At 38.2% G+C, this 14942-nt stretch overlaps 1 protein-coding gene across 8 annotated transcripts in view; it reads left to right on the top strand.

Moving 5' to 3' along the window:
- ITSN1 (intersectin 1) overlaps positions 1 to 14942 on the top strand; it is a 262634-nt gene that overhangs the window by 98739 nt on the left and 148953 nt on the right. For all 8 annotated transcript variants that reach the window (XM_037832091.1, XM_037832111.1, XM_037832102.1 and 5 more), the window contains exons 3-4: positions 943 to 1035; positions 1760 to 1823. In XM_037832091.1, the coding sequence (XP_037688019.1) occupies positions 943 to 1035; positions 1760 to 1823 (157 nt within the window). The remainder of the gene's footprint in view (positions 1 to 942; positions 1036 to 1759; positions 1824 to 14942) is intronic.

Here is a 14942-nt window from a genome sequence, read left to right as displayed (position 1 = left end):
TTTTCCCCCTTTTGGTCAAAAAGGCATTCTGAACCCCTTGATGCCGGTACAGAGAGTTGGTAACAGAATGGTATAAAGGAGACCAATTTTTAAAAGCAGTTTTATTGAGGCATAATTTACCTACCATAAAATTCACTACTTTTAAATGTACAATTCCTTGATTTTTTAGTAAATTTGCAGAGTTGTTCAACCACCACAATCTAATTTTAGAACATTTTCATCACCCCCCCCCAAAGGATTTTTCTTTTTTGAACATTTCATATAAATGAAATCATAATACAGAGTACTAATTCTAAGGCTCAACTTCTTTTATAACTTTTACCTCTGGCATTTAAGACATCTGAAAATGCAGTTTTAAGTTAGTCTGTTGTTTAAGTTTATGTAAATAAATTATGATTACTAACTTACTATGTCTTCATACACTTGTGCTAACTGTAGGATTATAGGACATGTTTGTTTTTTTTCTAATGCAATTTTATTGAGATATAATCACACACCAAAATATATAGGAAGTGGCTTACAGTATCATCATATGTAGAGTGGTGCATTCATCACCACAATCAATTTTAGAATATTTTCATTACTCCAGGAAAAAACTAACTAAATAAAAAAGAACACCAAAAACATCCCATACTCCTTATCCTTCCCTCCATTATTTATTTATTTTTGTCTTTATTTTATTACTCATCTGCCCATACACTGGATAAAGGGAGTGTCAGTAACAAGATTTTCACAATCACACAGGGACAAGTTTTTTATAAAAAGAAATTTGCACCAGATCTAGTTTGGTCTGCTTTAATCTGAATTTTCTGATTTTATACATATAACTTCAAACCATTTATAACATATTGGCAGAATCATAAAGTACTACAGATGCTATGGTCTGTGTCCATTTTGCTTTTGTTTTCTCACTGAATAATTTCTCTTTCCTTTGGATTGTAGGCAGCCTGGATATCTGGGCCATAACTGTGGAGGAAAGAGCGAAGCACGATCAGCAGTTCCATAGTTTAAAGCCAATATCTGGATTTATTACTGGTAATCATAGTTAGTATTTTTATGTTTTTATTTGCCAGTAGTGCGTGTGTCTTTGGAAAATCTAATATGTAAAGGTAAGGTAGTCAAAATATGGCCCAGGTGAGAGTTGAGCTGTATGCCTAAGTCTTGAGTCTGTATTTTACAGTTGCTCTTCCTATAATGCATTGGGCCTGTTTGGGGTCCTTAATGGGCGTCAGCCACTGGCTTCAGCGCGCGTTGTAATTGGGACTGGTGAGATCAAAGGACCACATTCTTTAAGCTTTAATTTGTTAATTCTTAATCATTGATGCAGTTCATTTTGATCATTATTACTTATCCTCCCTAAAGTCAGAAGTGCCCAAAATTTGAAGTTTAGGTATTGGGGATGGGAAAGAACTTTTTATAGAGTGGAAATATGGATCATCGTTTCCTAAGGATTCTTATAGATAATGCTTTGTCAGAATGGTTAGCTCTTAACATCTGAGTTATAGTAGATAATTAAGGTTGGAAATCTGTCCCACAAATGGTAGGCCCTTTTTGAGATAATTTTTCAAAGCGTGAGTTCTAAAGTCATTCCAGATGGATTCATTTACTGTTGCTTGTAGACTTACCATTTGGCTTTGTCATGTATCCAGTTCAGTATTTACAGGATTATACCGGCCTCCTCTGGTTTTGGTAATGATGCTGTGGGAGAATTTCTTGTCAGCTGTTGTTCTCTTCTGAAACTTTTCCATCTTATTTACAGGTGATCAAGCTAGAAACTTTTTTTTTCAATCTGGGTTACCTCAACCTGTTTTAGCACAGATATGGTAAGTTGGAATTTTACATAAGCAGAAGGTAAAATAAAATATTTTCAGTTATATTCAGGAATATTATTTCTTATGCAATAGAAGGAGAACATGTATCTGTAGGCTGAAATACCCTACTACTTCATACCAGAGGGATACTTGTGAAAAGCATCCTAATTTGGAGCTTTAAAAAAAAAAAGGTGGTGATATTTGAGCAATAGTACTTTGTCAAAAAAGTGAATTGAAAAAATCTAGATTTTAAAATTTTCTCATTATCAATTTGTTTTAGCTTTGTCTAAGTCACCCAGATTCATCTGAATGTCCCACATTTCCTGTTGTGTCTTTCACTGATTATAGAATAAAAGGTAAAGTAAATATTTGAGGGTTAGTAGAGGTTAGAAATAACTGGTATATAGCGATCACATAATAGTTATTGTTGAATTCTTTTATTGGCTATCACAAATAGGCCTTCAGTCTTTTGAAGTCACAGGAAAGAAAAGAGTGAATAAAAAAAAGGATGGCAGATTTATTTTGGGTTCCAGGTTCATGACTTTGGGGAGCCATTCTGAATTTTGTCGATCTGCCAAGAAGCCACATTTCCAAACCACAATGTTTGGTTCTTCCAGTTAATTCTTCATTTCTCTGGGTTTATTGTGATTATGGAGGCAGCTTGCAACAGTAGAAAGAGAGACAGAATACCTGATTTGCAGTAACAGACCTGAGTTTGAATCCCAGGTCTACTATTTTCTGTCTTTATGATTTGGAACAGGTATTTTCTCTCTCTGATCTCAGTTTCCTAATCTAGAAAATCAAAATATTTTCACTGAAAGGATTAACAGAGTAACTGTATATAAAGGATTTAGTGTGGAGCCTGGCAGATAACAGGCCTTCAAAATAAAACCCAAAAACAATAGTGGTTGCTGTTGTCATCAGAGATGAATTGCTCCACATTACTAAATCATCCAACTAATTGCTTGCTCCCTTAAATGACCAACCTTTTTTTATTTGTAACTTTTATAGAAATTAATGAAGATTGATTTCAAGCTTGTTGCTTTCAAGCTGAGTCTACAGAACATAAACTTAAGCTTTTTCTGGATTAAGTTTCGTCTTTATGAAAGTCATTTACTATGTTCTGAAATAGCACAACTTTCATAGGCTATATATTTGCATATATGTATAAATATATATATGATATATATATGTGTTTGTATATGGATATATTTGAATTGAAACTAAATGATACCAGATTACTCTGCTTTTTTTTGGTATCTGCTTTATTTCCTTTTTCCTGGCTGTCAGCATATTGGCTGCCAGACTGTCTCCTTCAACTAATAAGCCTCTTCCTTATGATGCCATTCTAGTTCTGATTTAGCTGTCATGAGCTAGAAAAATCAGATAACCAAATTTTTTGTAATTACTTTTAAAATAAAAGGCGCATAGAGAGAAGAGAGCGAACAAGAACTCAGGTGCATGTGAGCGTAGTCCTGTCAGTTGAGTGCATGAGTTTAAATGCAAGGGACTTGTGTCATCTTTAATTGTTTAAAGCTGTTTTGGTTTTGCATTCTGCTACCTGATTGTGTTTCACAGTGTCAGTCAGTCAAGACCACTGACTAGAACTTGCCTTTTATAGCCATCACTGTCCTCCCTGAGTTACGCTTTTATGAAACAGTTGTATGAATACTCTGCTGCAAGAAAATCTCACCCCACATTTATTCATTCAATGTTAAAAAAATAGACAAAGTCCTTGCTTTCATAGAAATCAACGTATTACATAACAATTTCCTGTTTTTCAAAGGAGACTACTGTTGGTTTTTCAAATGCTTATTTGCTGAGTGCACATTTTGTCAGTTTATTATTTTTAAAATGAAAAATTTTATTAACAGTAAACAATTGGCAATATTAGGTTGTATCAAAGATGTACTTTATGTCTTTAATTTTTCTCTGACATTTTGCTAAATAAATTTTTAATGGCATATTTTACTTTCATTAAGAATTGCTCTTAGGAAAGAAAAACAACCTTTATGTATCTTTTCTCGAAAGGAATATTCTTTAAAAGGAAATAGTAAGTTTCATGAACCACAGATGTCATTCCACAGTGTAATTAATTTAGTGCCAAGTATAAGCTAAGTCTGTCTTCCAACCTTACCTCTAATACTTAACTAACTTTGTAACCCTGGGCTATTTCTTGATGCCTCAAGCCTGAGATTTTTAACGTATAAAAATCAGGATGATAATATCTGATCTAATGAAACGGTTTCCCTCCCTATCTCTCATAGTAATCTTGTGTTACATATGTATTTTTTGTTCTGATGTAGAAACTATATGCTAGTTAACTAACTTGAACTTTTGAACCGTGACCTATTAATACTTTAGGGACTACCTTTCTGTCCAATCTGATTTCTAATTAAGAATACAATAAAACCTGAATTCTCAAAGGATAGATTCAAGTTAGTGTGTGTAATGCCAAATTATAACAGCTGCCAAAGATGATACATCTTCCTAGAAATTGTCTTAGTAATAAGGAACTGGAAGGAAACTGGCAGATATCCTTTTTTTTTTTTTTTTTTTTTATGTTTGTAATTTTTTTTATTAAATTCAGTTTTATTGAAATACATTCACACACCATACAATCATCCATGATATACAATCCACTGTCCACAGTATGATAACATAGTTATGCGTTCATCACCACAGTCTATCTCTAAACATTTTCCTTACATCAGAAAGAACCAGACCAAGAATAAAAAATAAAAGTGAAAAAAAACACCCAAATCATCCCCCCATCCCACCCCATTTGTCCTTTAGTTTTTAGCCCCATTCCTCCACTCATCCATACACTAGCTAAAGGGGGTGTGATCCACAAGGTCTTCACAATCACACTGTCACCCCTTGTAATCTACATTATTATATAATTGTCTTCAGGAGTCCAGACTGCTGGGTTGGAGTTTGGTAGTTTCAGGTATTTACTTCTAGCTATTCCAATACATTAAAGCCTAAGAGGTGTTATCTATATAGTGCATAAGAATGTCCACCAGAGTGACCTCTCGACTCCATTTGGAATCTCTCAGCCACTGAAACTATTTCGTCTCATTTTGCATCCCCCTTTTGGTCAAGAAGATACTCTCAGTCCCATGATGCTGGGTCCACATTCATCCCCGGGAGTCATACTCTGCGTTGCCAGGGAGATTTACACCCCTGGGAGTCGGGTCCCACGTAGGGGGGAGGGCAGCGAGTTCACCTGTCAAGATGGCTCAGTTAGAGAGAGAGAGGGCCACATCTGAGCAACAAAGAGGTACTCAGGGGGAGACTCTTAGGCACCATTACATACAACTTTAAACTCTCCTTTGTGGTAATGAGCTTCATAAGGGCAAGTCCCATGCTCGAGGGCTCAGCACATCAAACCGCCAGTCCCAATGTTTGTGACAACATACGCTAGGGGATCAGCATCTCAAAGTTTAGAGATAGGCCTTACAATTCAGGGATAGAGTTAACTGCTGTAAGAGCTTACAATCTAGGGACTATTACAATTATTGTGTCCACGTTAGGCTATGTTCTAAGATTCAATTCTGAGTTTACACATTGTAGTTAGTCCATATTGGTGAGGAATCATCCCTCTCACCATGTTTTCTTCAACACTTTTACTCCTATATATATATTTTCCTGCAATTTTATAGAGTTATATTCACATACCATACATTTATCCACAGTGTACAATCAGTTGTTCATGGTATCATTATTAAGTTGTACATTTATCACCACAATCAGCATTTGAACATACTGATTACTACAAGAAAAATTGTTTTTTTTTTTTAGCAATAAGAAAAAATGATAAAAAGAAAAATAACATGTCATACAATACAATATACTACTAAGGACAGCAAATAACACCGCTACCAAGAATCCCATATTACTCCCCTATATCCCCTTCTCATAGACATTTAGCATTGGCGTATTGCCTTTGTTATGTTTAATGGAGGTATATTACAATGTTACTGTTGACCGTAGACTCCAGTTTGCTATGATTATGTTTTTTCCTGAATACCATCCCTTTTCCAAATTTCTACATGGTTGACATTCATTAGCTTTCCCACATGCAAAAACATTTTTATATTTGTATATTTAGTAACAGTCATTGGCCACTCCAGTTTTTGCCACGTTATACAGTCCCAGTCTTTATCATCTATCTTTACCTCTGGTGTCATACATTCTCCTATCCCACCTCTTTCAGCTTTACTCACAGACATCTTTGTTCAGTGTACTTACAATACCATGCTACCATCACACAGTATTATGTTATCTATTTCTGGATCTATGCAATCAATCCTAAACATTCTGTAGTCCTTCAGCATCAAATGGCTGATCTCTGCCCTCTTTCTATCTCCTGGTCACCTGTGTTGTCAGCTTTTAACTCCCAAAGTTTGTTCATTAATGTCTGTTCATATTAGTGAGACCATACAGAATCTGTCCTTTTGTTTCTGGCTAACTTCACTCAACATAATGTCCTCAAGGTTCATCCACATTATTACATGATCCATGTCTTTCTTCTGTCTTACAGCTGCATAATATTCCATCATGTGTATATACCACAGTTTGTTTATCCACTCGTCCTTTGATGGACATTTGGGCTGTTTCCATCTCTTAGCAATTGTGAATAATGCTGCAATAAACATTGGTTTACAAATGTCTGTTTGTGTCTTAAGTTTCAGTTCCTCTGAGTATATACCCAGCAATGGAATAGCTGGGTCATATGGCAAATCTATATTTAGCTTCCTGAGGAACCTCCATACTGTCTTCCAGAGTGGTTGCACCATTCTATATTCCCACCAACAATGAATAAGTGTGCCTCTTTCTCCACATCCTCTCCAGCACTTGTCATTTTCTGTTTTTTGGATAATGGCCATTCTGGTAGGTGTGAGATGATATCTCATTGTGGTTTTGATTTGCATTTCCTTAATAGCCAGTGAAGTTGAGCATTTTTTCATATGCTTTTGAGCCATTTGTATTTCCTCTTCAGAAAAATGTCTGTTCATGTCTTTTGCCCATTTTTTAATTGGATTGTTTGTCTTTCTGTTATTGAGATGCAGGATTCCTTTATATATTCGGGATATTAAACCCTTATCTGATATGTGGTTTCCCATTGTGTAGGTTGCTTTTTTACTTTTCTGACAAAGTCCTTTGATGTACAAAAGTGTTTAATTTTGAGGAGATCCCATTTGTCTATTTGTTCTTTGGTTGCTCGTGCCTTGGGTGTGAGGTCTAAGAAACCACCTCCTTTCACAAGGTCTTTAAGATATTGCCCTACATTTTCTTCTAAGAGTTTTATGGTCTTGGTGCTAATGTTTAGGTCTTTGATCCACTTTGAATTAATTTTGGTATAAGGTGTGAGATGGACATCCTCTTTCATTCTTTTGGAAATGGATATCCAGTTCTTCAAACACCATTTATTGAACAGGCTGCTCTTTCCCAGTTGCTTCGGCTTCACTGCCTTATCAAAGATCAGTTGTCCATAGATGTGAGGGTCTACTTCTGAACACTCAATTCGATTCCATTGATCAGTATATCTGTCCTTATGCCAGTACCATGCTGTTTTGAGCACTGTAGCTTTGTAATGTGCTTCAAAGTCAGGTAGTGTGAGACCTCCCACTTCACTCCTCTTTCTCAAGACATTTTTGGCTATTTGGGGCACCTTTCCCTTCCAAATAAATTTAGTTATCGGTTTTTCTATTTCTGTAAAGTAAGTTGTTGGGATTTGAATTGGTATTGCATTGAATCTGTAAATCAGTTTAGGTAAAATTGCCATCTTAACTATATTTAGTCTTCCAATCCATGAACATGGTATGTTCTTCCATTTTTTCAGGTCTTGTTCAATTTCTTTTAGCAGTTTCTTATAGTTTTCTACGTAAAGGTCTTTTGTGTCCTTAGTTAAGTTTATTCCTAAATACTTGATTCTTTTGGTTGCTATTGTAAATGGGATTTTTTTCTTGATTTCCTCCTCTTGTTGCACATTACTTGTGTATAGGAACACTACAGATTTTTGCATGTTGATCTTGTAGCCTGCTACTTTGCTGTATTCATTGACTAGTTCTAGTAGCTTTGCTGTAGATTTTTCTGGATTTCCTACATATAGAATCATGTCATCTGCAAATAGTGAAAGTTTTACTTCTTCCTCTCCAATTTGGATGCCTTTTATTTCTTTTTCTTGCCTAATTGCTCTAGCTAGAACTTCCAGCACAATGTTGAATAGCAATGGTGATAGTGGGCATCCCTGTCTTGTTCCTGATCTTAGAGGAAAAGCTTTCAGTCTCTCCCCATTGAGTGTGATGTTAGCTGTGGGTTTTTCATATATTGCCTTTATCATATTGAAAAAGTTCCCTTCTATTCCTGTCCTTTGAAGTGTTTTCATCAGGAAAGGATGTTGAATTTTGTCAAATGCCTTTTCTGCATCAATCGAGATGATCATGTGGTTCTTCTGCTTTGATTTATTGATGTGGTGTATTACATTAATTGATTTTCTTGTGTTGAACCAGCCTTGCATACCTGGAATAAATCCCACCTGGTCGTGGTGTATAATTCTTTTAATGTGCTGCTGGATTCGATTTGCGAGTATTTTGTTGAGGATTTTTGCATCTATATTCATTAAAGAAATTGGTCTATAATTTTCTTTTTTTGTAGTATCTTTGCCTGGTTTTGGTATTAGGGTGATGATGGCTTCATAGAAAGAGTTAGGTAGCTTTCCCTCTTCTTCAATTTTTTTGAAGAGATTGAGCAGGATTGGTACTAATTCGTTCTTGAATGCTTGTTAGAATTCACATGTGAAACCATCTGGTCCTGGGCTTTTCCTTTTTGGGAGCTTTTTGATGACTGACTCAATCTCTTTACTTGTGATTGGTTTGTTGAGGTCATCTATTTCTTCTTGAGTTAATGTTGGTTGTTTATGCTTTTCTAGGAAGTTGTCCATTTCATCTAAGTTGTCTAGTTTATTAGCATATAGCTGCTCATAGTATCTTCTCATTATCTCCTTAATTTCTGCAGGGTCGGTAGTTATATTTCCTTTCCCATTTCTGATTGCATTTATTTGCATCTGCTCTCTCTTTTTTTTTGTTAGCCTAGCCAGTGGTCCATCGATTTTATTGATTTTCTCAAAGAACCAACTTCTGGTTTTGTTGATATTCTCTATTGTTTTCCTGTTCTCAATTGCATTTATTTCTGCTCTAATCTTTGTTATTTCTTCCCTTCTGCTTGCTTTGGGGTTAGTTTGCTGTTCTTTCTCTAATTCCTCCAGGTGAGCAGTTAACTCTTCAATTTTTGCTCTCTCTTCTCTTTTAATATAGGCATTTAGGGCAATAAATTTCCCTCTCAGCACTGCCTTTGCTGCATCCCATAAGTTTTGATAAGTTGTGTTTTCATTGTCATTTGCCTCGAGGTATTTACTAATTTCTCTTGTAATTTATTCCTTTACCCACTGGTTTTCTAAGAGGGTGTTGTTTAGCCTCCATATGTTTGTGAATTTTATGACCTTCTGCCTTTTATTTATTTCCAACTTCATTCCGTTGTGGTCTGAGAAAGTGTTTTGTATAATATTAATATTTTTAAATTTGTTGAGACTTGCTTTGTGACCCAACATGTGGTCTATCCTAGAGAATGTTCCATGAGCACTTGAGAAAAAAGTGTATCCTGCTGTTGTTGGATGTAGTGTTCTATAAATGTCTGTCAAGTCTAGTTCATTTATCATACAATTCAACATCTCTGTTTCTTTAGTGATCCTCTGTCTAGATGTTCTATCCATTGATGAGAGTGGTGTATTGAAGTCTCCAACTATTATTGTAGAGGTATCTGTTTCTCCTTTCAGTGATCGCAGTGTTTGCCTCATGAATTTTGGGGCATTCTGGTTTGGTGCATAAATATTTATGACTGTTATGTTTTCTTGATGAATTGACCCTTTTATTAATATATAGTGTCCTTCTTTGTCTCTTTTAATTGTTTCGCTTTTGAAGTCTAACTTGTCTGATATTAATATAGCTACTCCCGCTTTGTTTCTGGTTGTTGTTTGCATGAAATATCTTTTTCCAACCTTTCACTTTCAGTCTATGTTTGTCCTTGTGTCTAAAGTGAGTTTCTTGTAGACAGCATATAGATGGGTCCTGTTTTTTAATCCATTCTGCCAGTCTGTGTCTTTTTATTGGGGAGTTTAATCCATGTACATTTAGTATTATTACTGTAAGGGCAGTACTTTCTACTACCATTTTGTTTTTTGGAATTTATATGTCATATCTTATTTTTTCCTCTCCTTTTACCTTTCCTGACAATCTTCATTTCTGCACTCTTCTCCAACTCTCTCTCTCCTGTCTTTTCTATCAGCCTGTAGCACTCCCTTTAGTATTTCTTGTAGTGCCAGTCTCTTATTTACAAACTCTCTCAGTGTCTGTTTGTCTGAAAATGTTTTAATCTCTCCCTCATTTTTGAAGGAAAGTTTTGCTGGATATAGAATTCTTGGTTGGCAGTTTTTCTCTTTCATTATCTTAAATATATCATGCCACTGTCTTCTTGCCTCCATGGTTTCTTCAGAGAAATCTGTACATAGTCTTACTGACTTTCCCTTGTATGTGATGGATTGCTTTTCTCTTGCTGCTTTCAGAATCCTCTCTTTGTCTTTGACATTGGACAGTCTGACCAGTAAGTGTCTTGGAGTAGGTCTATTGGGATCTATTCTATTTGGGGTACGTTGTACTTCTTGAATCTCTAATTTTCTGTCTTTTATAAGAGTTGGGAAATTTTCAATGAATATGTCTTCTATTACTCTTTCTGCCCCTTTTCCCCTCTCTTCTTCTGGGATACCCATGACACATATATTTGTGTGTTTCATGTAGTCACTCAGCTCCCTAAGACCCTGCTCATATTTTTCCATTTTTTTCACCATCTGTTCTTTTGTGTGTATGAATTCGAATGACCTGTCTTCCAGTTCACTGATCCTTTCTTCTGCCTGTTCAAATCTACTGTTGTGTCCCTCCATTGTGTTTTTCATCTCCTCCATTGTGGCCTTCATTCCCATGAGTTCTGCCATTTGTTTTTTTAAGTTTATGAATTCTTCTTTATGGTCAGCCAGTGTCTTCTTTATATCCTTCAGCTCTTTTGCTATATCTTCCTTCATTTCATCAAATTTATTTAGCATTAGTTGCCTCCACTCCTGTGTCTCAGCTGAGCTATTAGTTTGTTCCTTTGGCTGGTCCATGTTTTCGTGTTTCCTGGTATGGCTTGTTATCTTAAGTTGTCTAGGCATCTGATTCTCTTGATTAGTTTATTTTGGAGCTTGTGTTCTGTCTTTTACCTAGTGGTTTTCTTGTTGGTTGGCTTTGTTCTCTGGCCTCTGTTATTCAGTTCAACTTATTCTAGACCTCTAACTTAGGTTCTATTTAGTTGATCAGAATTTTTCCCCTCTTGTTTTTTCTGTTTCTTGCTCTGCCTCTATGTAACCTTTTTGTGAGTGGGTCTCCTCAGATATGGTCGACGCTAGTCAGATTTTCCCAGTCTAGTGAGGCCCAGGTCTCATTGGGAGGGTATGGAGTTTTCCTGAGAATGAGACCCTCCTATGAGGCCTTTAGAATTGGTGCTTTTCCTCTCCTGTCCAGCAGGTGGCGCTGGCCAGCCCGCAGGTCCCACACCAGTGTAAGGAGGTATGGAGCCTTTAGTTCTTCTGGTGACTCTGATCCTGTCAGGGGAGTGGCTGCCTGAAGCTGGAATCTGAATTCCAGCCCCTGGGGTCTGACTTCCCAGAAGGAGGACTGCCAGTTGAGCTGGGCCTCCCTCCACTCTCCCAGTCCTCAGACCTCCAGTTGTCTCTCAGGGGCACTATTCCCTTCTCCTCTCTCCTCTTTGGGGCCTCTCCAGGTAGATTCCTTGGTCAGCCTGAGTTGCCAATTAAAGACGGGGCTGGAGGCCTTCAGTAGTGAATACGGAATTCAAAGACACTGTGGGTACTCTGCCTCCCCTCAAGCCCAGCCTAGTCCCTCAACCTGGGCTTTCCAATAGAAAATAACCACATATATTACTTTTAGATTAAAAAAAAAAAAAAAAAGAAAAGAAATCAAGAAAAAGAAAAAAGGGAAAAAAAAAAAAAAAAAAAAAGGGGGGTATTTTAAACGTCTTTCCCCAGCCTGGAAATTTTGTCAGTGTCAGAATAGAGCATTTAAAGATATGCTTTGGGCTATTGTCTGATAATTACTCTCCAACCGCTTCAGTTCCACCCCTGCCTGGGGTTATTGAAATGCAAAAAGATAAGGGATCAGTGAGAAGCCAGAAGGGACAAACTGTAAGGGAAAAAAAAATGGCTTTTTTGGAGTCTGGGAATGGGTGCCCGCTTTTATGTGCCCCCACTTCTTGGAGCCCAGCCCTTCTTTAGCACCCCAGCTCCCAAAGTTAGTTAATTAATTTGTTAATTAATTCTGCAGTTGAGGCTGGGTTGAGCCTCCCTTCTTGCCCTCAGCAGATTGCTGTTTTTTTGTTTTTTTTTTTTTCCCCCCTTTCAGGGAGCCGGCAGCAAGACAGTCTGTGAGGTCTGGGTGGGGAGGGGTGCCAGACCCCTGGTCTGGGGAACTTACAATGTTCGCTGCGATCTCAGCTTTTCCTCCAATTCCAAACTTGCGTCCGATGTGTGACTGGTTACTGGAGACCCTGAAAACACTGTTTCATATAGTTCTTGGGTAATTGCCAGCTGCTCTAGGGGAGAGACGAAATTCTGCTCCTCACCACTCCGCCATCTTGCCCCGCCTCCGCAGATATCCTTTTGACAACTTAAATGCTTAAAATTGCTTAACCTTAGACTGGTAGGCAGGGGAAGGAGAGGAGGAAAGCTTGGGTGCAGGAACAAGAGCCTGAAGGGACAAGAAAGAAGAAGAGGTGGGAAAAGAGGTCAATTGAGGGCTTTGGAATAAGAGGCAGTAGTGGCCACAGAACTCAGGAGGGAGGTGAGGGGGAGGGAGGGGACACCACCTGGAAATGGGCCCCAAGAGAAAAGGAGGGAACCAGAGATATACAGGCAAAGATTACACGCACTTTGAGTCTGGTTCAAGGGTGGGAAATGGGGGCAGGGCAAGCAGCCATACGACTTGTAGGACACTTCTGGTTTTGTCAGAAGGGCCTTCAACCCCCATTTGGATCAATTTGCCAAACTTAATTATCAAAATGTTTTAAGTCTTTGAGTTTTTGAAAAGTACTTGGAAATGACCACTCAAAATGTCCATAATCGTGAATTAAAACATATAAAACTCTTAGAACAGTTCCTGGCATGTTTTAAGTGCTCAATAAGACTTAGTCATTATTATAATATTGTTACCTTATAGATCCTATTATACACATAAGGTGAACCTTTGAAATCACTTGAAATGAATATTGTGTGAACAGTAAATCTTCTAATGCTTTATTCACTAGTAAAAGTGAAGTGATATCTTATTTATCTTGAAAACTTAACCCATAATGATACATTCCCTTATAGTGCTTGACTGTTCAAGTTTTATGTATAGTAAGATACAGCAACGAGATCTTGCTGATCTTAGTTATATCTCTTTATGCTGTCTAGGAAAGCTTCTGAGGACTTGACAGTCATTGGCATCATTATTACAAACATTAATGTGCTATTGAAGTGCTAGTTCAGAACACAATTAGACATTGATAGGGCAATAGATAAAAAATTACAGGGTGCCTTTTAAATAATGTGTGTATTTGTTTCTTTTTCTTTTTCTGCCTTTATAGGATATTTATACCAGAGAGGCACTTACATTTAGAAAAACACTGAGCATAGCTCAAGTGGTGGCTTAGAATATGATTTTAAATAATATTTTACTTTATCATTTTAATGGGCCATTTTTTTAAATGAAGATTTGTCCAAGATCAGTTTAATTCATTAGAAGTAACATGTTAGGTATGTTTTTAATATGAACTGCCACATAAGATTTTAAAACTAAAAATGTTAGTCAATAGTGTAACACAGGAAATATTGAAGGTAGAGTGATAGCAGAAATATTGATAAAATACTTACTATGAAAAAGCCAAAATGATGAAAACTTTCAGTGTTGGAAATCAGTCTTATAAAACCATTTAGTCTTTCAGAGTGTCAATAGATATAAAAGATATTCATGACATGATGATGAATTACGTGGGTCTGAAGCTGGGGTCTGCACTCAAGCTCTCCTGCCACATTGACCGACTAAAACAGGGCAAGTTCTGAGCAGCAAGGCAGCCTAGACAGCCAAGTGGTTGAGCAGACGGAAGCAATCCTTCCCCAAGAAGGAGGGCCACCGGCCTACAACTGGCCACCTCGGTGGGATTCAGGGCCACCTCAGGACTCTAAGGAGGCTGTGTGGAGCCACCACTACCCCCTCTGCCATGAAGTGTCCTTCCATGAAGGACGGAGGAGGGAGAGTGTGAGTCCCAGGGCTGGTGCTGCTCTCCTCTCGGCCCTGCCTGGGCTCCGAGGTCCCCTGTATTTATTCTTAAGCCTGGCCGGCCTCCCACCAGGAGTCTCGATTGGACATCTTCCACGTTATGGAGGAAGGGGCCAACCCCTGGGGCCTTGGAAGACAGAGCCTACACCGTGCCTGGTCCCCTCACCAGTATCATCATATGTAGAGTGGTGCATTCTCCTGGGCCCAGTGTGGCATGCTCCACAGCGCCTGCCTTCTCCCAGCGAGCCCCCCAGGCTCCAAACTAATGGTGCAGACCTCTACCTTTTTTTTTAAAAAAAGATCTTCTTTATTGTTAACTTATTGTTTCTGGCACTTGGGCAAACCCTCTAGTCCACACTCCTTGCCCTGGAGACTGAGTCTCAGGAGGAGGGAGGCTGCTTTGCCATTGCCCCAGAGAGACCCTCTCCAGGAGACCTGGCCCCTTCTCGGAGGGCACCACCCCAGGCACTTGCTCTTCAGTCTGAACATGCCCAGAAAGCCTTGACCACAGTACTCAGCATGAGGAGGAGACGGTCCCTTTTGCCCTTCCCTCCCTTCCCCCACTGGGCCTCATCTGTGGGAATGGGGACACCCCGCCCTGTCCTCAGACAGTCTGTCCCCCACCCCAGCTCTTTGCCCTGGTTGGAACTGCTGCCAAAGAAGATTGGACCCATGGATTTTAGGCCAAGAAGGCCCTAAGATG

Source organism: Choloepus didactylus, chromosome 1 (assembly GCF_015220235.1).
Source record: "Choloepus didactylus isolate mChoDid1 chromosome 1, mChoDid1.pri, whole genome shotgun sequence".
Taxonomy (NCBI): domain Eukaryota; kingdom Metazoa; phylum Chordata; class Mammalia; order Pilosa; family Megalonychidae; genus Choloepus; species Choloepus didactylus.
This window is presented reverse-complemented; position numbering and strand designations above follow the sequence as displayed.